Genomic DNA, 18,625 nt, shown 5'->3' with positions numbered 1-18,625 from the left:
AAGCAGTTTGACGATTTGGCATCTATTTTCAGTATAGATATTGTCTATTCTATGCCCTTAATTATAATTGTATTTTATACTATTCTAAATTTCTGTATATGAATTCACCTTAATAGGTCTCTATTATATGATGACCACTGATAAAATCTTTAATGGTTTTATCCTTTATTATATATATATATATATATATATATATATATATATATATTGTGTGGTAAGAAGCTTGCTTCCCAACTACATGGTACATATAAACACTACACACACACACATACATAAACACCACACGCACACTAACACATCTATGATCTGATTAAGAAATTCTACTTGATCCTAACAGGACAAGGATTAATTTGTCCGGTCCCTGTTCTCCACCCCCAAATTCCTGATTCTTGTACCTCTACGAGAATTCCTTTTCACTTTTCTCTTTTATCTTTCATTTTCTTCTTTTCAGACCTCATATCCAGATCTACAGCTAGATTTTCTTCAAGCGTAGCCCAGAACTATGATTTACAGTACCCAGGGCACATTAAACTTACCAACGTTCAGAGGACCCTCCTCACAATTGGTTCAGCTGCTATGTGTCTGTATAACCCCAAGCGAGATGGTTGGTAGGATTCAATTTTTCACATTTTACTGCTTGTCTTTTCTTTTTCTTTTCATCACCATCATCATTTAACATCCATTCTCCATGCTGGCATGGGTTGGACAGTTTGACAAGTGTTGTCATTCTAGAGCAGGGGTCGGGGAACTTTTTTAACCAATTACCCCCAAATATATCTATTTACACTGACATTACCCCCTTGATTTTTAAGGAAGAAAATGATAGATTCTTTGAATTCAAAAGGTTTATTGAATCTATTTATATGGAAAATACAATTATAAATTTAAAAACTATAAAACAAATGTGATAAAATAAACTAATATCCTAATTATGAAACAAAAGGATTTTTCTAGAAACTTTTTCACTTCAGGAGAAATGATGTTTCATTTTTGTTACAGTTATATCAAAATTGGGGCATTTTGATGCCAGAGCAATCTGGATGCAGTCTTCAGGGTCCAATCGATTCATTAATACATCGGCTCCCACACATCCTGCCAGTGGGTCGTGGTGGTATGATAGCAAGTCCCTCCTGACCCACCAGCAGATTGTTTTTTTAATTTCTTTCCTATGGGTTTTCTGAGAGGTGTGGTATAGTGTAAAAATATTACGCCACTCATGTCAAAATTAATTAAGACATCATATTGGGACCCTAGGATAAAATAAAATGAGGCTCAGGAGCCGTGTTAAAGGGTTGAATTGAATAACTACTTAAATCTACTTAAACAAAGCAAAAACACGTGTGTCAAAAAATATGATTAAGGCGGGTAATAGACAACTGATAAACAATATCTGTTTAGTCACTTGACAACGCCTTAACAACCAAACTGTTTGTAGTTCAAAATGGCGTGATGTCTCTTAAACATGTCCATTACATTGGACAGATGCAGTGTTGCCAGAAGAAAGATTTCCGTCATAATGAGGAACACGCTTTTTATGTAATTTTACTTATGTTTAATGAATCCTCATTAACCCCAAGAATTTCATTTTTACCCCACTTGGGATAATTTACCCTGGTTTGCTGACCTCTGTTCTAGAGAGCTACCCAGGCTCCAGTTGTCTATTTTGGCATGGCTTCTATGGCTGGATGCCCTTCCTTTCATTCAAGCAGACCATATCCAGTCCAAATATTCTACCTGTTTTGTGTTCAAACTGACTGGATCAGGTCTCTCACACCAACCTTGCAATGTTATTCTAAAAATAAACAATCAGATCACCAAAATCTGAAAGCATGATTGATTCAAAACAACGTGAATAAATAAGCAATATCTATGACACCTCATCATCATCATCATCGTTTAACGTCTGCTTTCCATGCTGGCATGGGTTGGATGGTTTGACTGAAAACTGGTAAGTCAGGGAGCTGCACCAGATTCCAATCTGAGCTGGCATGGTTTCTACAGCTGGATGCCCTTCTTAATGCCAATTATCTGAATGCTAAAAGGTTAATCCTTTCAAATATACATGAAAATCTAACTTCAATCCTTCGAAAACATGGCAAATTTAAATCATAAAATATATAATCATGCAACTAACTCCAACTCCCTAAAACTTGAAACCATTATTATTAGTAGTACCTTAGTACAATTTATTGTAATATTATTATCAGATCTGTAAGCGTAGCGTAAATAGTAACACACTAAGCAGTAACTAATTTCGTTCATCAATGACCGCATTCAGATCCTGCCAGTCAGCTCGTATATTGCATTTTATCCTATCACTCATTGGCAGAAAATAATTACTATATTCAGTTCAATTGGCTACAGCTGCTGCAAGACATCATCTGTGTATGTGGGTACAAATTATATTATGCAATAGAAATTTATGCAAGATCAAGGGGTTACCAACTGACTGGGGCACACCTAAACCCAAGTAATGTAGTGGACAGAGATGACAACAGGGCTTTTTTGTTTACTACTAAGGATAGACTCCATATCTCATAAACATATTATATTTTGTTGCAGATACCATATATATCATAGACACTATATCCCATAAGTGAAGGCACATGGCTCAGTGATTAGAACGTCGAGCTTACAATCGTGAGGTTGTGAGTTCGATTCCCGGACCGGGCTGTGTGTTGTGTTCTTGAGCAAGACACTTTATTTCATGTGACTCCGGTTCACTCAGCTGTAGAAATGAGTTGTGACGTCACAGGTGCCAAGTTGTATTGGCTTTTACCTTTCCCTTGGATAACATCGGTGGTGTGAAGAGAGGAGGCTGGTATGCATGAGTGACTGCTGGTCTTCCATAAAACCAACCCTAGGTTGTGTGTTTGCTGGTGAGGTGTCTTTCCACCCAGACTTGTATCCCAGAGGGGAACCTCTTAGGTGCACCCATGGTCATTCATGACTGACAGAGTCGAGTTTACATCCCATAAACATACAATTTATTATATATATTCTAGATCCTGTGTCCAGGGCCAGATTAAGACCCATAGAGGCCCTTGAATATTATTTTAGCAAGTTTAAAGTGGTTCCCCACTTCCCTTGATCCCCTAAGCACATGCTTATTTTGCTGTGTCCCATAAACCTATTATATTCTGTTACAGATATCACTTATATTCTTGAGAATGTGTCCAGGGCCAGATTAAAACCCATAGAGGCCTTAAGCAGTTGAAAGGTTTTGGTGCCCCTCTAAATATATGTAATTGAAAATTAACAATAATAAACCATAAAATAAATTTTTATTTTTCAAAATGAAGCAAAACCAACAATAAGATGGAGAATAATGGTTATTTTTGTATACTTCCACTTTATTTATATTTGAAAAGTTTTCTCCTCCTTTTCTTTGGTCAGATCATCACTGTGAACAGTTTGGAATTATATTTCTTATTTCTTTATTGCCAACAAGGGGCTAAACATAGAAGGAACAGACAAAGGGATTAAGTCAATTACATCGACCTCAGTGTGCAACTGGTACTTAATTTATCAACCCCGAAAGGATGAAAGGCAAAGTCGACCTCAGCAGAATTTGAACTCAGAATGTAACGGCAGACGAAATACCGCTAAACATTTCGCCCGGCGTGCTAACGTTTCTGCCAGCTCGCTGCCTTGAAATTATATTTCTGATCATATGAACCACTTTGAATATTATTTTAGCAAGTTTAAAATGATTTCTTTTGTGCTGTAAACCATTTACCATTTCTGTGTCCCTCCCCACCACTTCCCTTCATCCTCTAAGCACATGCTTATTTTACTTAATAGTTAATCCAGCTCTGTGTGTCCCATAAACCTATTATATTCTGTTACAGATATCACATATATTCTTGAGACTGTGTCCAGGGCCGGATTAAGACCCATAGAGGCCCTTAGCACTTAAATGAAACAAAACTGACCATAAGATAGAAAATAATGTTTATTTTCGTATACTTCCACTTTATTTAAATTTGAAGTTTTCTCCTACTTCTTTTAATTGCAAAGTCTTTGATCAGAACTATGACACCATGAACACTGAAATTATATTTCTGATCATATAAACCACTTTGAATATTATTTTAGCAATTTTAAAGTGATTTCTTTTGTGCCTTAAAACATTTATCATTTCTGTGGTACCCTATTCCCTTGACGACCTAAGCATGTATTTATTTTACTTAATGGTTAATCCAGTACTGTGTGTCCCATAAACCTATGATATTCTGTTACAGATATGATCAGCACATTTGGTGAAACCACTGGCCACTATGCTTTGAAGAAGATAAAATCAAAAATGTTACAAGACCCAGAAGGTTGCTTAGTTTTGAAGTAGGTAGTTTTTCTGTTTTTGTTTCATTTTCTGTTTTTTTCTCTGCTGAGCCGGTAGATCATCCAATATCTACATAACACTTGACTGTGCTTATTTTGTTCCATTTCTTGTATTACAAAACTTTTATTTCGACCTCTCCATCTTGAAATGCTTTATTCCATCATTCATCTGGATGAGGACTGGTGAAGGCATGTGTCTTAATGGTTGGAGTATTACTCTCACAATAACAATGTCATGGTTTCGATTCCTGACCTGGGCGGTGTGTTGTGTTCTTGTGCAAAACACTTCATTTCTCACTGCTCCAATCCTCCCAACCTATGATGGACTGGCATACCATTCATCATCATCCAGTGTTTTAAATCCGGGTTTTGTCCCCGTTAACGGGGGTGGCTGGATTTACCTCAATGCCATAGCAACTGAGGCAGGCAGGTGCAGCCCACCCCAACCTTTGGGCTGGCTGGTGCCCATTCTCCCTTACTATCGTGAGGCTTTTTGAAGCTGGATTTTCTACAGGGAGCATGCCCTTGCTTACCCCCAACCTCAGTTTCTAAACTTGAGTGGTTCCAAGACCAAGGCCTCTACCACGATTTTTAAGAAATATGGTACAAAACTAACTCAGGAAGGCAGGGATGCTACTCCCTGAGACCCCTTTCGGACCCCCCCCCCCCAGGAAATATTGTGATCTCTGTCATTTATATGTCATGGATATCGAGTAACTGGCTCAAAGTGTCAAGACAGTCTTGTCCAGAGGTTGATGATGATGATTATGATGGATTACAACTGGATCTGAACATTACTACTCCTAAACAGATTTCCTTTTATTTGCAGAGAAAAACCAATTATAAACACTGAAAACATAGATTATGAATATCTCAATAATTTACCTGACGGAACTCTGGGTAAAGAATATTGGCGTTTCCTTAATTACAATGTGAGTTCTTCATGTCCAGTGAATTTCTTTTATTCCTTTAATGATTTCAGTTATTGGACTGTAGACCTATTGAAGGCACTGCCGTTAACCATTTCATTACTGTATTTCTGCTGAAATACTCTCCTCTTGTTTCAATTAGTTTTTAAAATAATTAAAAATTTAATAAAATAATTTTGTCATTATTAAGCGGGTGCTTGGAACTTAAATTAGCCTTGAATTTTTGGTGGAATATTTTAATTTAGATCACTTTAAAACAAGATATTTGTGTCTGAGAATCAGGGGTGGTCTCGGGTGGATTGGTATCAAAAGGGTGGGTTTTGGTCAACCATATTAATCAACCTCAGCACTTAGTCTGCTGAACATTTTATTGATCTGTGTTTATCAAATAGCTAAGTTCCTGTCTTGCAAGTTATTTAGCAATCTCACTTTACCAGTGGCATAAGAAAAGCACCCAGTACGCACTGTAAAACGGTTGGTGTTAGGAAGGGTCTCTGGGTGTAGAAACCATTCCAAAGCTGGCAATGAAGCTTGGTGCAGCCCTGCAGCTTGCTCAATCCTGTCAGATTGTCCAACCTATGCCAGCATGCAAAATGGACGTTAAAAGATGATGATGATAATGAGGAGGACGATGATGACCACTGCCACCACCACTCCTGTGTATTCTGTTTTGTAAGGGGCATAAATGGCTCAAGGTCGTATACACCACTTTATACCAATATACACACACACACAATTTCTTATTTCTTTATTGCCCACAAGGTGCTAAACATTGAGGGGACAAACAAGGACAGACAAAAGGAATAAGTCGATTACATCGACCTCAGTGTGTAACTGGTACTTAATTTATCGACCCTGAAAGGATGAAAGGCAAAGTCAACCTCGGCAAAACTTGAACTCAGAACGTAATGGCAGACGAAATGCCGCTAAGCATTTCGCCCGGTGAGCTAACGTTTCTGCCAGCTCGCCGCCCTTTCTCACACACACAATTTCTATCTGACAAATAGGTGCAGGCATGGCTGTGTGGTAAGAAGCTTGCTTCCTAACCACATGGTACTAGGTTCCATCCCACTGCATGGCACTTTGGGCAAGTGTTGTCTACAATAGCCATGGGCTGACCAAAACTTTGTGAGTGGATGATTTGATTGACAGAAACTGAAAGTAGCCATTCATATCATATCATATCATTATCATCATTTAACTTCTATTGCAAGTTACTTGGTGACCCTGCCGGTGCTGGTGCTATGTGAAAAGCATCCAGTCCACACTGTAAAGTGGTTGGCATTTGGAAGGGCATCCAGCTGTAAAAGTCATGCCAAAACTGACACCACCTGTGCTGGTGCCACATGGAAAGCACTCAGTCCACTCTGCAGGGTGGTTGGTGTTAGGAAGGGCATCCAGTCGTAAAAATCCTGCCAAAACAGACACAGTAGCCTAGGGTAGTCTTCTACCTAGCTGGCTTCAGTCAACCATCCTACCTATAAATGCATGGAAGACAGACATTAAACAATGATAATGATGATGATGGTGTATATTTTATATATCAAGCCCAGGTGTGTTTATCTGCATCACTGTCTCCATATCAGCTCACCTGGATTTCTCTTATAGTCACTGTTTACCCCATGGACTTAGTCAGCAATAAAGACTTCATATATCAAAATAGAGAGAGAGTATATATGTGTGTGTATGTAGAGAGAATATATGTATGTATGTATGTATGTATACGTGTTTGTGTCTCCATGTCTTGATGTTGCATGATAGCTATAAATGAGTGTCACAGTTACACAAGCAGTACCAATCATTTCCAATATTCTGTGTAAAATATGTCTGACCATGAGAAATGCTGGAAGGCTGCACCAGACTCCAGTCTGATTTGGCATAGTTTTCTATGACTGGATATATATATATATATATGTGTGTGTGTGTGTGTGTACACATACATATGTATGCATATTTATGTGTGTGTACACATACATATGTATACATATTTATGTGTGTGTGTATACATGAGTATATGTGTGTGTGTATACATGAGTATATGTGTGTGTGTATATACATATGTATATGTGTGTGCATGTATTCAAACGTATGTATGTGTGTCTGCATACATGCATACATATGTATATATATATATATATATATATGTGTGTGAGGGGGTGTCTTTTTGTCTGTTTGTCCCCATAGCCTAGCAGTTCAGCAAAAAGGACTGATAGAATAATTACTGGAGTCAATTTGTTTGGCAAAAACTCTTGAAGGTTTTGCCCCAGGAAAGCTGCAGTGCAATGGCTGAAACAAGTAGAATACATTTTCCTGTTTTCTGTTTGTTTCTTTTTTCTTCCTTTTCCTTTATTTATTTATTTTTCTAACTCCCACTCTGTTTCATTTTGACAGGGTTTCGATCCCGATGGCCGACGGCCTGTTCATTTCGTTGATGATCCAGATCTCGTCTACATCATGCTGCGTTACAGACAGACCCATGACTTGATCCATGCATTGCTGGGTATGCCTCCCCACATGTTAGGGGAAGTAGTTGTCAAGTGGATAGAGGCCCTACAGACTGGTTTACCTATGTGTATAACTGCGGCAGTTTTTGGTCCCCTACGACTTGGCCCAAAGTAAGTGTTGTCTTTCTCCTTTTATTTTTTAATTCTTTGTTTCAATCATTTGACTGCGGCCATGCTGGGGCACCGCCTTGAAGGATGTAGCCAAATAAATCACACCCAGGCCTTCTTTTTAAGTCTTGCACTTATTCTATCAGCCTCCTATGTCAAACCACTAAGTTACAGGGACATAAACAAACCAACACTGATTGTCAAGCAGTGGATGCGGTAGGAGTGACAAACACAAATACATACATGTGTGTTTAATGTCAGCTTGTTTAGCAAAGTGTAAGATTGCTGGAACCGAAAGCTTCCTAATGCAGTTGCAATTGTGCTGGGTTGGTCATGTCGTCAGAATGAGTGATGAAAGATTACCCAAAGTCCTCTGAGCGGGCACAGGAATGTTGGTCAACTATGGCTCAGATATAAGGACAAGCTAAAGAGTAACCACTCAGCGGTCAGTTTAGCTCACAACAGCTTTGAGACTTGGAGCGAACACAATGGGGACCATCATGTCAAACTGGTATGAAACTTTATTTCAATCTGCATTGACCCATAATCCTCATATTTGTAACATCTGCAGGCTTCGCTGCAAATCGCTGGCAGGATTGAAATGTCACATTCGACATAAGCATTATGACTGACAAAGAAAGTGTAAGTTGCCGGATCCTCATACGTCGAAATTGATGGGAGAGTCCATCATCATCATTTAACGTCCGTTGTCCATGCTGGCATGGGTTGGACGGTTTGACTGGGCTGGCATGCTGAAAGGCTGCACCAGACTCCAGTCTGATTTGGCATGGTTTTCTATGGCTGGATGCCTTTCCTAATGCCAACCACTCCAAGAGTGTAATGGGTGCTTTTACGTGCCACCATATCTATATATATACACACACACATGATGGCAGCTTCCACACAGTTTCCATCAACCACTCATAAGGCAATGGTTGGTCTGCTATGCAGTAGGACTGAACCCAAAATGATGTCGTTGCAGAGCAAGCTGCTTAACTAGACAGCCATGCTTGCATCTGTTGACGGTGATGATGATGATGATGATAATCCTTTCTACTATAGGCACAAGGCCTGACATTTGGAGGAGGGGGAAGTTGATTACATCAACCCTAGTACACAACTGGTACTTATTTTATTGACCCCCCCCCCGAAAGGATGAAAGGCAAAGTCAACCACGGTGGAATTTGAACCCAGAACGTAGTAACGGATGAAATACCACTAAGCATTTCATCCAGTGCACTAACAATTCTGCCAGCTCATTGCCTTTAATAATAATAATAATAATAATAATAATGTTTTTAAACTTTGCGACAAAGGCAGACATTTTGGGGGAGGAGATGTGTCGATTACATCGACCCCAGTGTTGAACTGGTACTTAATTTATTGACCTCAGTATGCAACTGGTACTTAATTTATTGACCCTGAAAGAATGAAAGGCAAAGTTGACCTCAGCAGAATTTGAGCTCAGAACATAGCGCCAGACAAAACACTGCTAAGCATTTCACCCGGGGTGCTAACGATTCTGCCAGCTCGGCTTATTATTATTATTGATAATAATAATAATAATAATAATTTTTGTTTTTCCTTCTGTTTTAGACATTCTCAGTTATACTGGAGTGAATTTATGCCATGGGCCATTCGTTGTGGACGGAATTCAAAATTTCTTCTGTCTGTGTATTTTGAGAAATATTGGGAAGAGAATGTTGTTGATTTACGTCAGAAACTGAATATTGAACCTCCACCCAAAAATCTCTTCATGAAAGACAAACGCAGTTTGCCAGGAGACGATTCTATTTCTGAATAACAAGATGACATATAATAAAGGTAGTCACACCCCTACATATATGGTGTAGTTCTGTTTGCTAAAGGGTGTAAGTATTAAATATGTTGTTGTGAATGATAAATATATCTGTGAAGCTAGTCACAATTACATTTAGTTCTATTTACTATAGCAGCAGGCCTGGCTGTGTGGTTGAGAAGCTTGCTTTCTGACCACAGGGTTTCAGGTTCAGTCCCACAGCATTGCACCTTGGGCATATGTCCTCTACTACAGCCCTGACCAAGCAAAGAATTGAGAGTGGATTTTGTAGATGGAAACTGAATGAAGCCCATGTACTCTTAACCTATTCCTCAGACAGAATCAGTGTGACTCAAGGTTTTGCCCAAGATACCATGTGGCGGGATTGAACCTGGGACCTCATATTAAAAAATATATATACATATATATATATATATATATACACATATATGTAGACAGTCCTCAGTCAAATCGTCCAACCCATGCTAGCATGGAAAGCGGACGTTAAATGATGATGATGATATATATATATACACACACACGCACGTATGTATGCATATATAAATATATATGTATATACACACACATATATACTTACATATATATAGACACATGCATCTATGTGTGCATATATATATATAGATAAAAGACAATCCCAGCTATGTATAGGTATCTCCATTCCATAGTAAATAGAATTAAGTTATATTTAATCCTGTAGTTGTGACGAACACACAATTGGGAAGCTTGTTACAGCTCTACTTTTAGGTGAATTTTGTTTTGCCACACGCTAGAACAACTCATAATAAACTTGTTTTCTACAAATAAATATCTGTCAGTTGTTATTTCATTAATCATTCTTGACCATTGCAAAGGAGAGGAGCATCTTGCTCCCCTTCTGTTTTTTTTTGCTAAGGAAATTAGGCTTTGATGTATTGGGGTGTATTATATTGTCTGCAGTAGCATAGCTGATAATGGAGCAAGGGGAGCGACTGCCCCCCCATGAGCACATTTTTTTAAATTGGTGCCTTTTCAACATTTTAACTCTTTAGTTCACTTGTGTGATAAAAGTCGAATCCCTTTATTTTCTTAATCGCATGACCTTAGAAGAACGTTCTGGAGTCATTACTTTATTTGACTAACTTCCTGTGTATTTTGTATTGTCTTCTCAATCTCCTGTGATGTGTTGGTGGCCGTTTACATCTGAAGAACCAAAACAAACCCTGACGTCATAACCTCTCAACCCTGGATGATCCCGTGGAGTTTCATCTTTTTTACATCATGTCTATACCAGTAATTGTAAGTTTTGTACCTAACGACATCATTACTGAAACATGAAATTATTGAATGTAGATCACAATTACACATGTTACAACTAATGAAATATTTCATGTAATATAAGAGAAATGAGTTATAAATTGCTTGGTGTGTGTCATGGCACCATTTTTATGTGTGACAAAAAATATAGAAGTCAAAACTCTTCTATATTTTTGTTAATCAATTGGCCGTAGAAGGACTTTCTAGAGTCATTACATTATTTGACCAACCACCTGTGTTTTTGAACTGTCTTCTCAATCTCTTCTGATGATTGTCCCATGGAGTTTCACCTATTTCACATCACACCTGTATCGGTAGTTGTAAGTTTCATACATAATGACATCATTACTGAAACATGAAATTAATCAACTACGTATATTATAATTAATTAAATATTTTGCGTAATATAAGAGAAAATGAGTTATAAATTGTTTGGTATGTGTTGTGGCGCTTCTTTTTTAGGTGCTTGCTTCCCCTAACTCTAGGAACTGGCTGTGCTTCTAGTTGTCTTCAAGTTTAGGTAAATACTTGGAGTACAGCAGCACCCTCAGTATACATCTTCAAATACATTGTTCCATCAGGCAGTGAAACAACTCTATAAATGATTTCCACCAATGGTAAAAACCCCACACAACAGCACAAGCTTCGTTGAATTAAACAGTGTGACTCCAGCCAGATGTTTCTATCATCCTCACTGCTCATTCTTGCTGTGCCACTTTGCATTCTGAGTTCAGATCTCACCTTGGCTTACTTGGGTGACAAACCATCACTAGGGCTTTATTGTAGAAATCATACACATCCACTCAAAATTTCATTATCTTTAACTACAGAAAGCAGTTTTATACACCAATCTAGCTTTTGGTGAGGAATGTCAGGTTTGAAACAACTTACTGTTGAGATAAGTCAAGATTAGTGAAGCAACAAGACTTGCAGAAAATACCAATTCTGGTTTTCTGATACATGTTTAACATCATTACTAGAATAACCATGAAATTTAATTTCAGAGTTCAAGGGTTAACACCCCCAGCTGGTATTTTTGGTGTCTTTTGTAGGGTTCAGTCAGGCTCTCTGGTTTGCAGGTATTTTCCTTCTCTCCCAGCAGTCTTGGAGGTCCCTCAACCCCTTTAGCATTCAGATTACTCTACCAAATGTAATGCTTATTCGTTCACGTCGTTTTGAATTAATCATGCATTATTTCGTAGCTTCAAGGTTTCAACAATGTTAGTTTATTTTTAAAATGACATTGTAAGGTAGGTGTGAGAGACCAGATCTGGTTGGTTTGAACATAGAACAGGTTCAATATTTAGGCTGGATAAGCCCAGTTTAAAGTATCAAAGAGTCATGAGCACTTCTGTCCTGACTGAAAGGTTAAAAACATTAATGGCCCCCATCATCTGTATATAGCTGCATATATGCTGTAACCAAACATATGACGGGGTGCTGAAAAGTTCCTGGATGTTGTGAAAGGCCTGGTTGGAGGTCCAACCTTCTAAGTTCTTTTACAGGGCTTAGAAAAACTGTAGGACTGCTGCAGTAAGTGTATGAATCTTAGAGAGGAATAAAATCATAATTAACTGAGCCACCTATATTTTCTTTTATCCAGAGCCAGGAACTTTTCAGCACCCTTGAATATATATATATATATATGTGTGTGTATGAGGAGTGCTGAAAAGTTCCCTGCTTTAAGGGTATTATGAAAGGCCTGGTTGGATGCTCAACCTTCCAAGTTCTTTTACAGGGCTTAGAAGAACTGAAGAACCACTGCAATAAGTCTGTGAATCTGAGAGGGGAATATGTTGAATAAAAGGCTTAAGAGTGGTTGTGTGGTAAGTAGCTTGCTTACCAACCACATGGTTCTGGGTTCAGTCCCACTGCGTGGCATCTTTGGCAAGTGTCTTCTACTATAGCCTCGGGCTGACCAAAGCCTTGTGAGTGGATTTGGTAGATGGAAACTGAAAGAAGCCTGTCGTATATATGTATGTATGTATGTGTGTGTGTGTGTGTATATGTTTGTGTGTCTGTGTTTGTCCCCCTAACATCGCTTGACAACCGATGCTGGTGTGTTTACGTCCCCGTAACTTAGCGGTTCAGCTAAAGACACCGATAGAATAAGTACTAGGCTTACAAAGAATAAGTCCTGGGGTCAATTAGCTCGACTAAAAGGCGGTGCTCCAGCATGGCCACAGTCAAATGACTGAAACAAGTAAAAGAGTAACTGATCCTCCTGTATTTTCATTTACCCAAAGCCAAGAAGGACAATTAATTATACACAAAAAACACTTTTTGTAATTAGTATTTATTGAAAAATTACAGTTTAACATTTGCTTATTTAGTTATGTTGAGTTCAATACTTCCTTGGGTTTACTAAGGCACCTCCAGAGAATATCAAGTCTCAGAACCAGTTTGGATATAAGAGGCACCACTGAAGACTTGTTTAACATCTTCATGTTCTGTCCCAAACACAACACAGTTTGATCGAGTTTATCGATCTCTGAGGTGTATTCACAACAGTGAATTTTTTTTTTTTTTAAATTTAGACATAACAGACTAATAAAACACACAATTCACTTACACAGTTGTATGGCTTTACCTACTCATGGTGCCTATTTGCAACTAGGTAGACTGGGACAACCAGCAGGGATGCATATGGCTCATAGTTTATCGCCATTCCCTGCGTTGTGTCTGTGGCCAAGGACACTCAATTCTAAAATGACCCAGTCCACCTAGTTGTAAATAGGTTTCAGAGAAACAAGCGACAACCCTTTGCTGTAGGCAGGGGCAGCAATGTAAGCATTGAACTGATGAGTGTTCTACTGAGCCTGTAATAGCTGGAATCTGGAGAAGACACTAAACCCAGTTCTGTTGGGTTCCTCCTGTGTTGAGTTCTTACATTAGGACTGAAAGGGTCTTCTTCAGTGGCATCCAAATAACCCAACATGAAGACAGGGATTTGAACTGTTGACCTTTCAGTCAGTAGAGCATTGCCTGACTGGCTTCGGTTTTGATATCAGTCAAGATCTGTCAACTTAAAAATAAAATTCAGTGAATCTGTTGAGAGGTTTTCACCTCTGGAGAATGGAAGGAACTTGTATAGGAATCAGGTGGTGTTGTTTCGGACAGCCTCAGCTGCCCAAGATGATGAAGTGTAAGACTGGTAGTGAAGGTGTTAAAGGTTCAAATCATATCACAGCCACTGTATGTGTGTCTGTGTGTATGAACAGATATAAACACACATATACACACATGCATACACATATATACACAAATCTGTATACATACATATATACACAAACACATATGTATACACACATGGTCATAGATATATATATATATACATTACAATGACAAAAAAAAATCTAAGGAACAAACCAATAACAATCCATTATCAAGATGACGGAACCTTTCCAACCAAAGAGAGACAAACAGACAGACGGACAAACAGTGAGTCTGTGTGTCTCTACAACAGTGTGACATCTATTTTCTGGACTGATGGGTAAAGTTGGTCTAGGTGCCGGAACTCCCGAGCGTATCTGTTCCTCTCAGCAGTGTAAGCCAAACTCTCACATATCCGGGACTGGTAATACAGTGCATCCTTCTGCAGCTGGTATGCTTCAACAGTTTGGAAATATTCGATTACTGTGCACATTTGCCGTATGGCTGACATCAGAGCTGGAAATGGAGGAAGAAGAAGAGTTAGATTAAGTCAGGTGAGGCGAGAGAATAAAAGAAGCAGAAATAAGAAAGACTTGGCTTGGCTAGATTAGATATTGCAAATGATAAAAGAGGTGCTAGCAGGCTGTGCGGTAAGAAGTTTGCTTCCCAGCAACATGGCTCCAAGTTCAGTCCCACTGCATCGCACCTTAGGCAAGTGTTTGCTTCTATAGCCTTGGACTGACCAAAACCTTGAGTGGATTTAACAGACAGAAACTGAAAGAAGCCCACTGTATATATATGTATGTGTGCGTGTCTGTTTGTCCCCCACCACTGCTTGAGAACTTTGCATACGACCCATTGCCTCATCATTGTAAGCTTGCCAAAGCTTGCTCAATGTCTCTGTAGCAGACTTCCTAAGATTAATGCAAAATTTCATGTTGGCGCTTTGTTCCTGACCATGACAAAATCGCAGACTACAGCATACATGTGATGACAAGAACACAAATTTCACAACATGCAAAGTAACCACAGCAATGTCACTCAGAACACTGCCTCATGAAGATCACTGCTGTGTGCTGCCACCTGTTGGCACACTACAGAACTAGTCCAGGAACTTTTTGATACCACCCCATATATACATACATACCTATCTATGTGACAGGTTTTCAGACCATTGTGTACTAAAGCCACTGACAAGGCTTTGGTCAGCCTGGGATTACAGAAGACATTTGCCCAAAGAAACCGAATCCAAAACCATGTGGTTGAAGATTTCTTAACCCCATAGCGAATATTAAAAAAAACAGAAGAAACAAACAAATAAACAACAAAATTTTACCTGATTTTATTTCTTTAGGGTCTTCACTCTTTTTAGCAGCTGCCACTGTACATCTTGAGTAACAGTAAAGCATCCGGCCTTTGTCCACTAGAGTGCCATTGGTCAATATATTCATCATTTGCTCCTCGAGAATAGGAATTGCAAGATGAGGCAATCCCATCAAGATCTGTCAATGGAAGACAAAATTACAATCACGACTAGAACTCATTATCATCATTATTTAATGACCATTTTCCATGCTAGCATAGTGTTAGAGAGCAGTCTTTTTCCACTGTTGTATCTGTCTTTGTATAACAGTTGTCAATAGGATGTTTCTTATTTCTTTATTGCCCACAAGGGGCTAAACATAGAGGGGACAAACAAGGACAGACAGAGGGATTAAGTCGATTAGATCGACCCCAGTGTGAAACTGGTACTTAATTTATTGACCCCAAAAGGATGAAAGGCAAAGTCGACCTCGGCAGAATTTGAACTCAGAACATAATGGCAGACGAAATACTGCTAAGCATTTCGCCCGGCGTGCTAACGTTTCTGCCAGCTCACCACTGTCAATAGGATGTTTCTATCTGGCACTGTAAGACCACCCCCGCTAGTCATAGTGTTGTTATCCTCAAATGGTTGGAGTGTTATATTGCCCACTCAGTATCATAGTATAATTACTAGTTCAGTACAGCCACAACTATCAACACAGTCTACATGTACTCACTCAATACTGGCTGTCGTCACCATACTTATAGTGACTGCCTCATTCCACTCTTTGCGTGGGAGGGGTGTACCATTATCACTAATTCCCTACAATGCATAGGTTGGACAGTTTGACAAGAGCTGGTAGGCCAGAGCGCTGCACTACGCTCCAATGTTTAGGTAAGGTTTCTATGGCTGGATGCCCTTCCTAATACAAAACACTTTACAGAGTGACCTTGATGCTTTTTACATATCACCAGTACGGGTGCCTTTTACATGGCACCAGCATGGATACTTGTATGTGGGACCAGCACAGGTGCTTTTTATGTGTGTTGGATCCCACGGAGGCAATGACCAAGACCTTTGGCAGTATGTCATGCTTGAGAAGAAGACCCATCAAGCTGAGTGAAATCGCAATCATGCAGATACTGGTGTCATACAAAATGGCACATAAAATCACCCATTACACTCTTGGAGTGGTTGGCATTAGGAAGGGTGCAGAAAACCATGCAAAATCAGAGGAGTCTGGTGCAGCTTTCCAGCTTACCAGCCCCAGTCAAACCATCCAACCCATGCCAGCATCCATCATTTTAAATCCAGGTTTTGTCCCCGTTAACAAGGGTGGCTGGATCTACCTCGATGCCAAAGCAACTGCCCTCACACCATCTTGCCCAGTTTGGGGCATCCTCCCTTCTCAAGGCACGAACAATGGACACTAAATAATGATGATGATGCATTCTCACATTGACGCTGCTAGAGCACTGATGACATCTGTTTATGTACTGTTTGGCAGTTCAGCGTTCAAAGACATTGGAATAAAATGCTTTACTCAAAGACTAGTAAGGGTTGGCATCAAGACAAGCATTTGGTTGTAGAATGCACTGCCTGAAGAGGACCTCAATCAAGCCAAACCGACATGGAAAAAGCAGGCATAATAATGAAGAAGAAAGTGGTGGTGATGGTGGTGGTAATGTATGTGGCTTGTTTTATCTTTTACTTGTTTCATTCATTGAACTGTGGCCATACTGGGGCACCGCCTTAAAATGTTTTGGTCAAACAAATCAACCCCAGTACATATTTTTAAGTCTGGTATTTATTCTACTGGTCTCTTTTGCCGTGCTTCTAAGTTACAGGGATGTAAACAAACAGACACTGGTTGTGAAGCGGTGGGGGGAGATGAACATACAAACACACACACATACAAATATATACAAGCTATAGTAGAAGACATTTGCTAAAGGTGTCACAAAATGGGACTGAACACCAAATGACATGATTGCAATGTGAGGTTCTTAAGCATACAACTAGGTCTGCCTTTGTGAGAGAGAGAGAGAGAAAGAGACCTTAGAGGACCATACCTGTATTTGTGCCAACTGCATAATGGCCAAACTAAGGATGTACTGGAAATGGTGATCTCTGGCCAATGTGATACAACGCAACACATAAAATATGGCTATACTCAAGTTGCCTGATTTCCGTAGAATATCAGAAAGTTCTAGTAACACCCTGGAAAATAAAAGAAAAATGACAATTATGATGGGGAATGAGGTGGGGTGATGATGGTGGTGGTTTTGATAATGGTTTATGAAGAGTGGTGGTGGTAATAATGGTTTATGATAAAGATAGTCGTGGTGGTGGTGATAATGGTTATGAAGAGAGTGGTGGTGATGAAAAGTGATAGAATCTATCCTACAACTAAACTGCCATCTGTAAAATATTTTGAATGTGTTTTTAAGGGTATTTTGGAGAATTCCAGTGGGATGCACATGGAGGGTAGCAAGGATTGTAGAAAAATGTTGTGTTGAGTCTGGTGGGTGATACAAAATGGATGGTGAAACAATAAGAAATGTGCGCTAAACAACATCAAAAACAAGGAAAGACACTGGATAATGTAGTCCTAGGTGAAGGAGCATAGCTCAGTGGTTAGAGCATCAGGCTCACAATCATGAGGCAGTGAGTTCAATTCTTGGACCAGGCTGTGTGTTGTGTTCTTGAGCAAGACACTTTATTTCACGTTGCTCCAGTTCACTCATCTGTAGAAATGAGTTGTGATGGCACTGATACCAAGCAGTATCAGCCCCTTTGCCTTTCTTTCCCTTGGATAACATCGGTGGCATGGAGAGGGGAGGCTGGTATGCATGGGTAACTGCTGGTCTTCCATAAAACAACCTTGCCTGGACTTGTGCCTCAGAGGGTAACTTTCGAGGTGCAATCCCACGGACATTCATGACCAAAGTGGGCCTTTATACAGACACATGCACACACACACACACACATATATATATATATATATGTACATACACACACAGTAATCCCTCACCATATCGTGGTTTATTTATGCTTATGTCGATTCCTCCATGGTGTTTTGCACTTATAATAAAATAAATATATACAATTTATAAAAATAAAAAATATACAGTACAGTACTGTTTCTACTTTGAGGATTTTCACCTATCAT

General features: G+C 39.3%; 2 protein-coding genes across 4 annotated transcripts in view; one reads left to right on the top strand and one right to left on the bottom strand.

Annotated features, from left to right (window-relative positions):
• Window positions 1-10,506, top strand: part of LOC106881774 (ubiquinone biosynthesis protein COQ4 homolog, mitochondrial) — a 12,772-nt gene extending 2,266 nt beyond the window's left edge. For 2 of the 3 annotated variants that reach the window (XM_014932277.2, XM_052977209.1), the window contains exons 2-6: window positions 452-604; window positions 4,245-4,341; window positions 5,171-5,273; window positions 7,662-7,885; window positions 9,479-10,506. In XM_014932277.2, the coding sequence (XP_014787763.1) occupies window positions 452-604; window positions 4,245-4,341; window positions 5,171-5,273; window positions 7,662-7,885; window positions 9,479-9,686 (785 nt within the window). In that variant the 3' untranslated portion in view covers window positions 9,687-10,506. Of the gene's footprint in view, window positions 1-451; window positions 609-4,244; window positions 4,342-5,170; window positions 5,274-7,661; window positions 7,886-9,478 lie in introns of those variants that run through there. The other variant, XM_052977210.1, reaches the window with a different exon arrangement.
• A 2,768-nt stretch (window positions 10,507-13,274) lies between these two features.
• Window positions 13,275-18,625, bottom strand: part of LOC106881776 (anaphase-promoting complex subunit 5) — a 40,071-nt gene continuing 34,720 nt past the window's right edge. Inside the window, exons 16-18 of the mRNA XM_014932281.2 lie at window positions 17,526-17,673; window positions 15,484-15,649; window positions 13,275-14,663 (exon numbers count right to left, since the gene is read on the bottom strand). Of these exons, the coding sequence (XP_014787767.1) occupies window positions 14,452-14,663; window positions 15,484-15,649; window positions 17,526-17,673 (526 nt within the window). The 3' untranslated portion in view covers window positions 13,275-14,451. The remainder of the gene's footprint in view (window positions 14,664-15,483; window positions 15,650-17,525; window positions 17,674-18,625) is intronic.

This window comes from Octopus bimaculoides, chromosome 27 (assembly GCF_001194135.2).
Source record: "Octopus bimaculoides isolate UCB-OBI-ISO-001 chromosome 27, ASM119413v2, whole genome shotgun sequence".
NCBI lineage: Eukaryota > Metazoa > Mollusca > Cephalopoda > Octopoda > Octopodidae > Octopus > Octopus bimaculoides.
The sequence above is the reverse complement of the archived record's forward strand: the minus strand, read 5'-3'. Positions and strand labels throughout refer to the sequence as shown.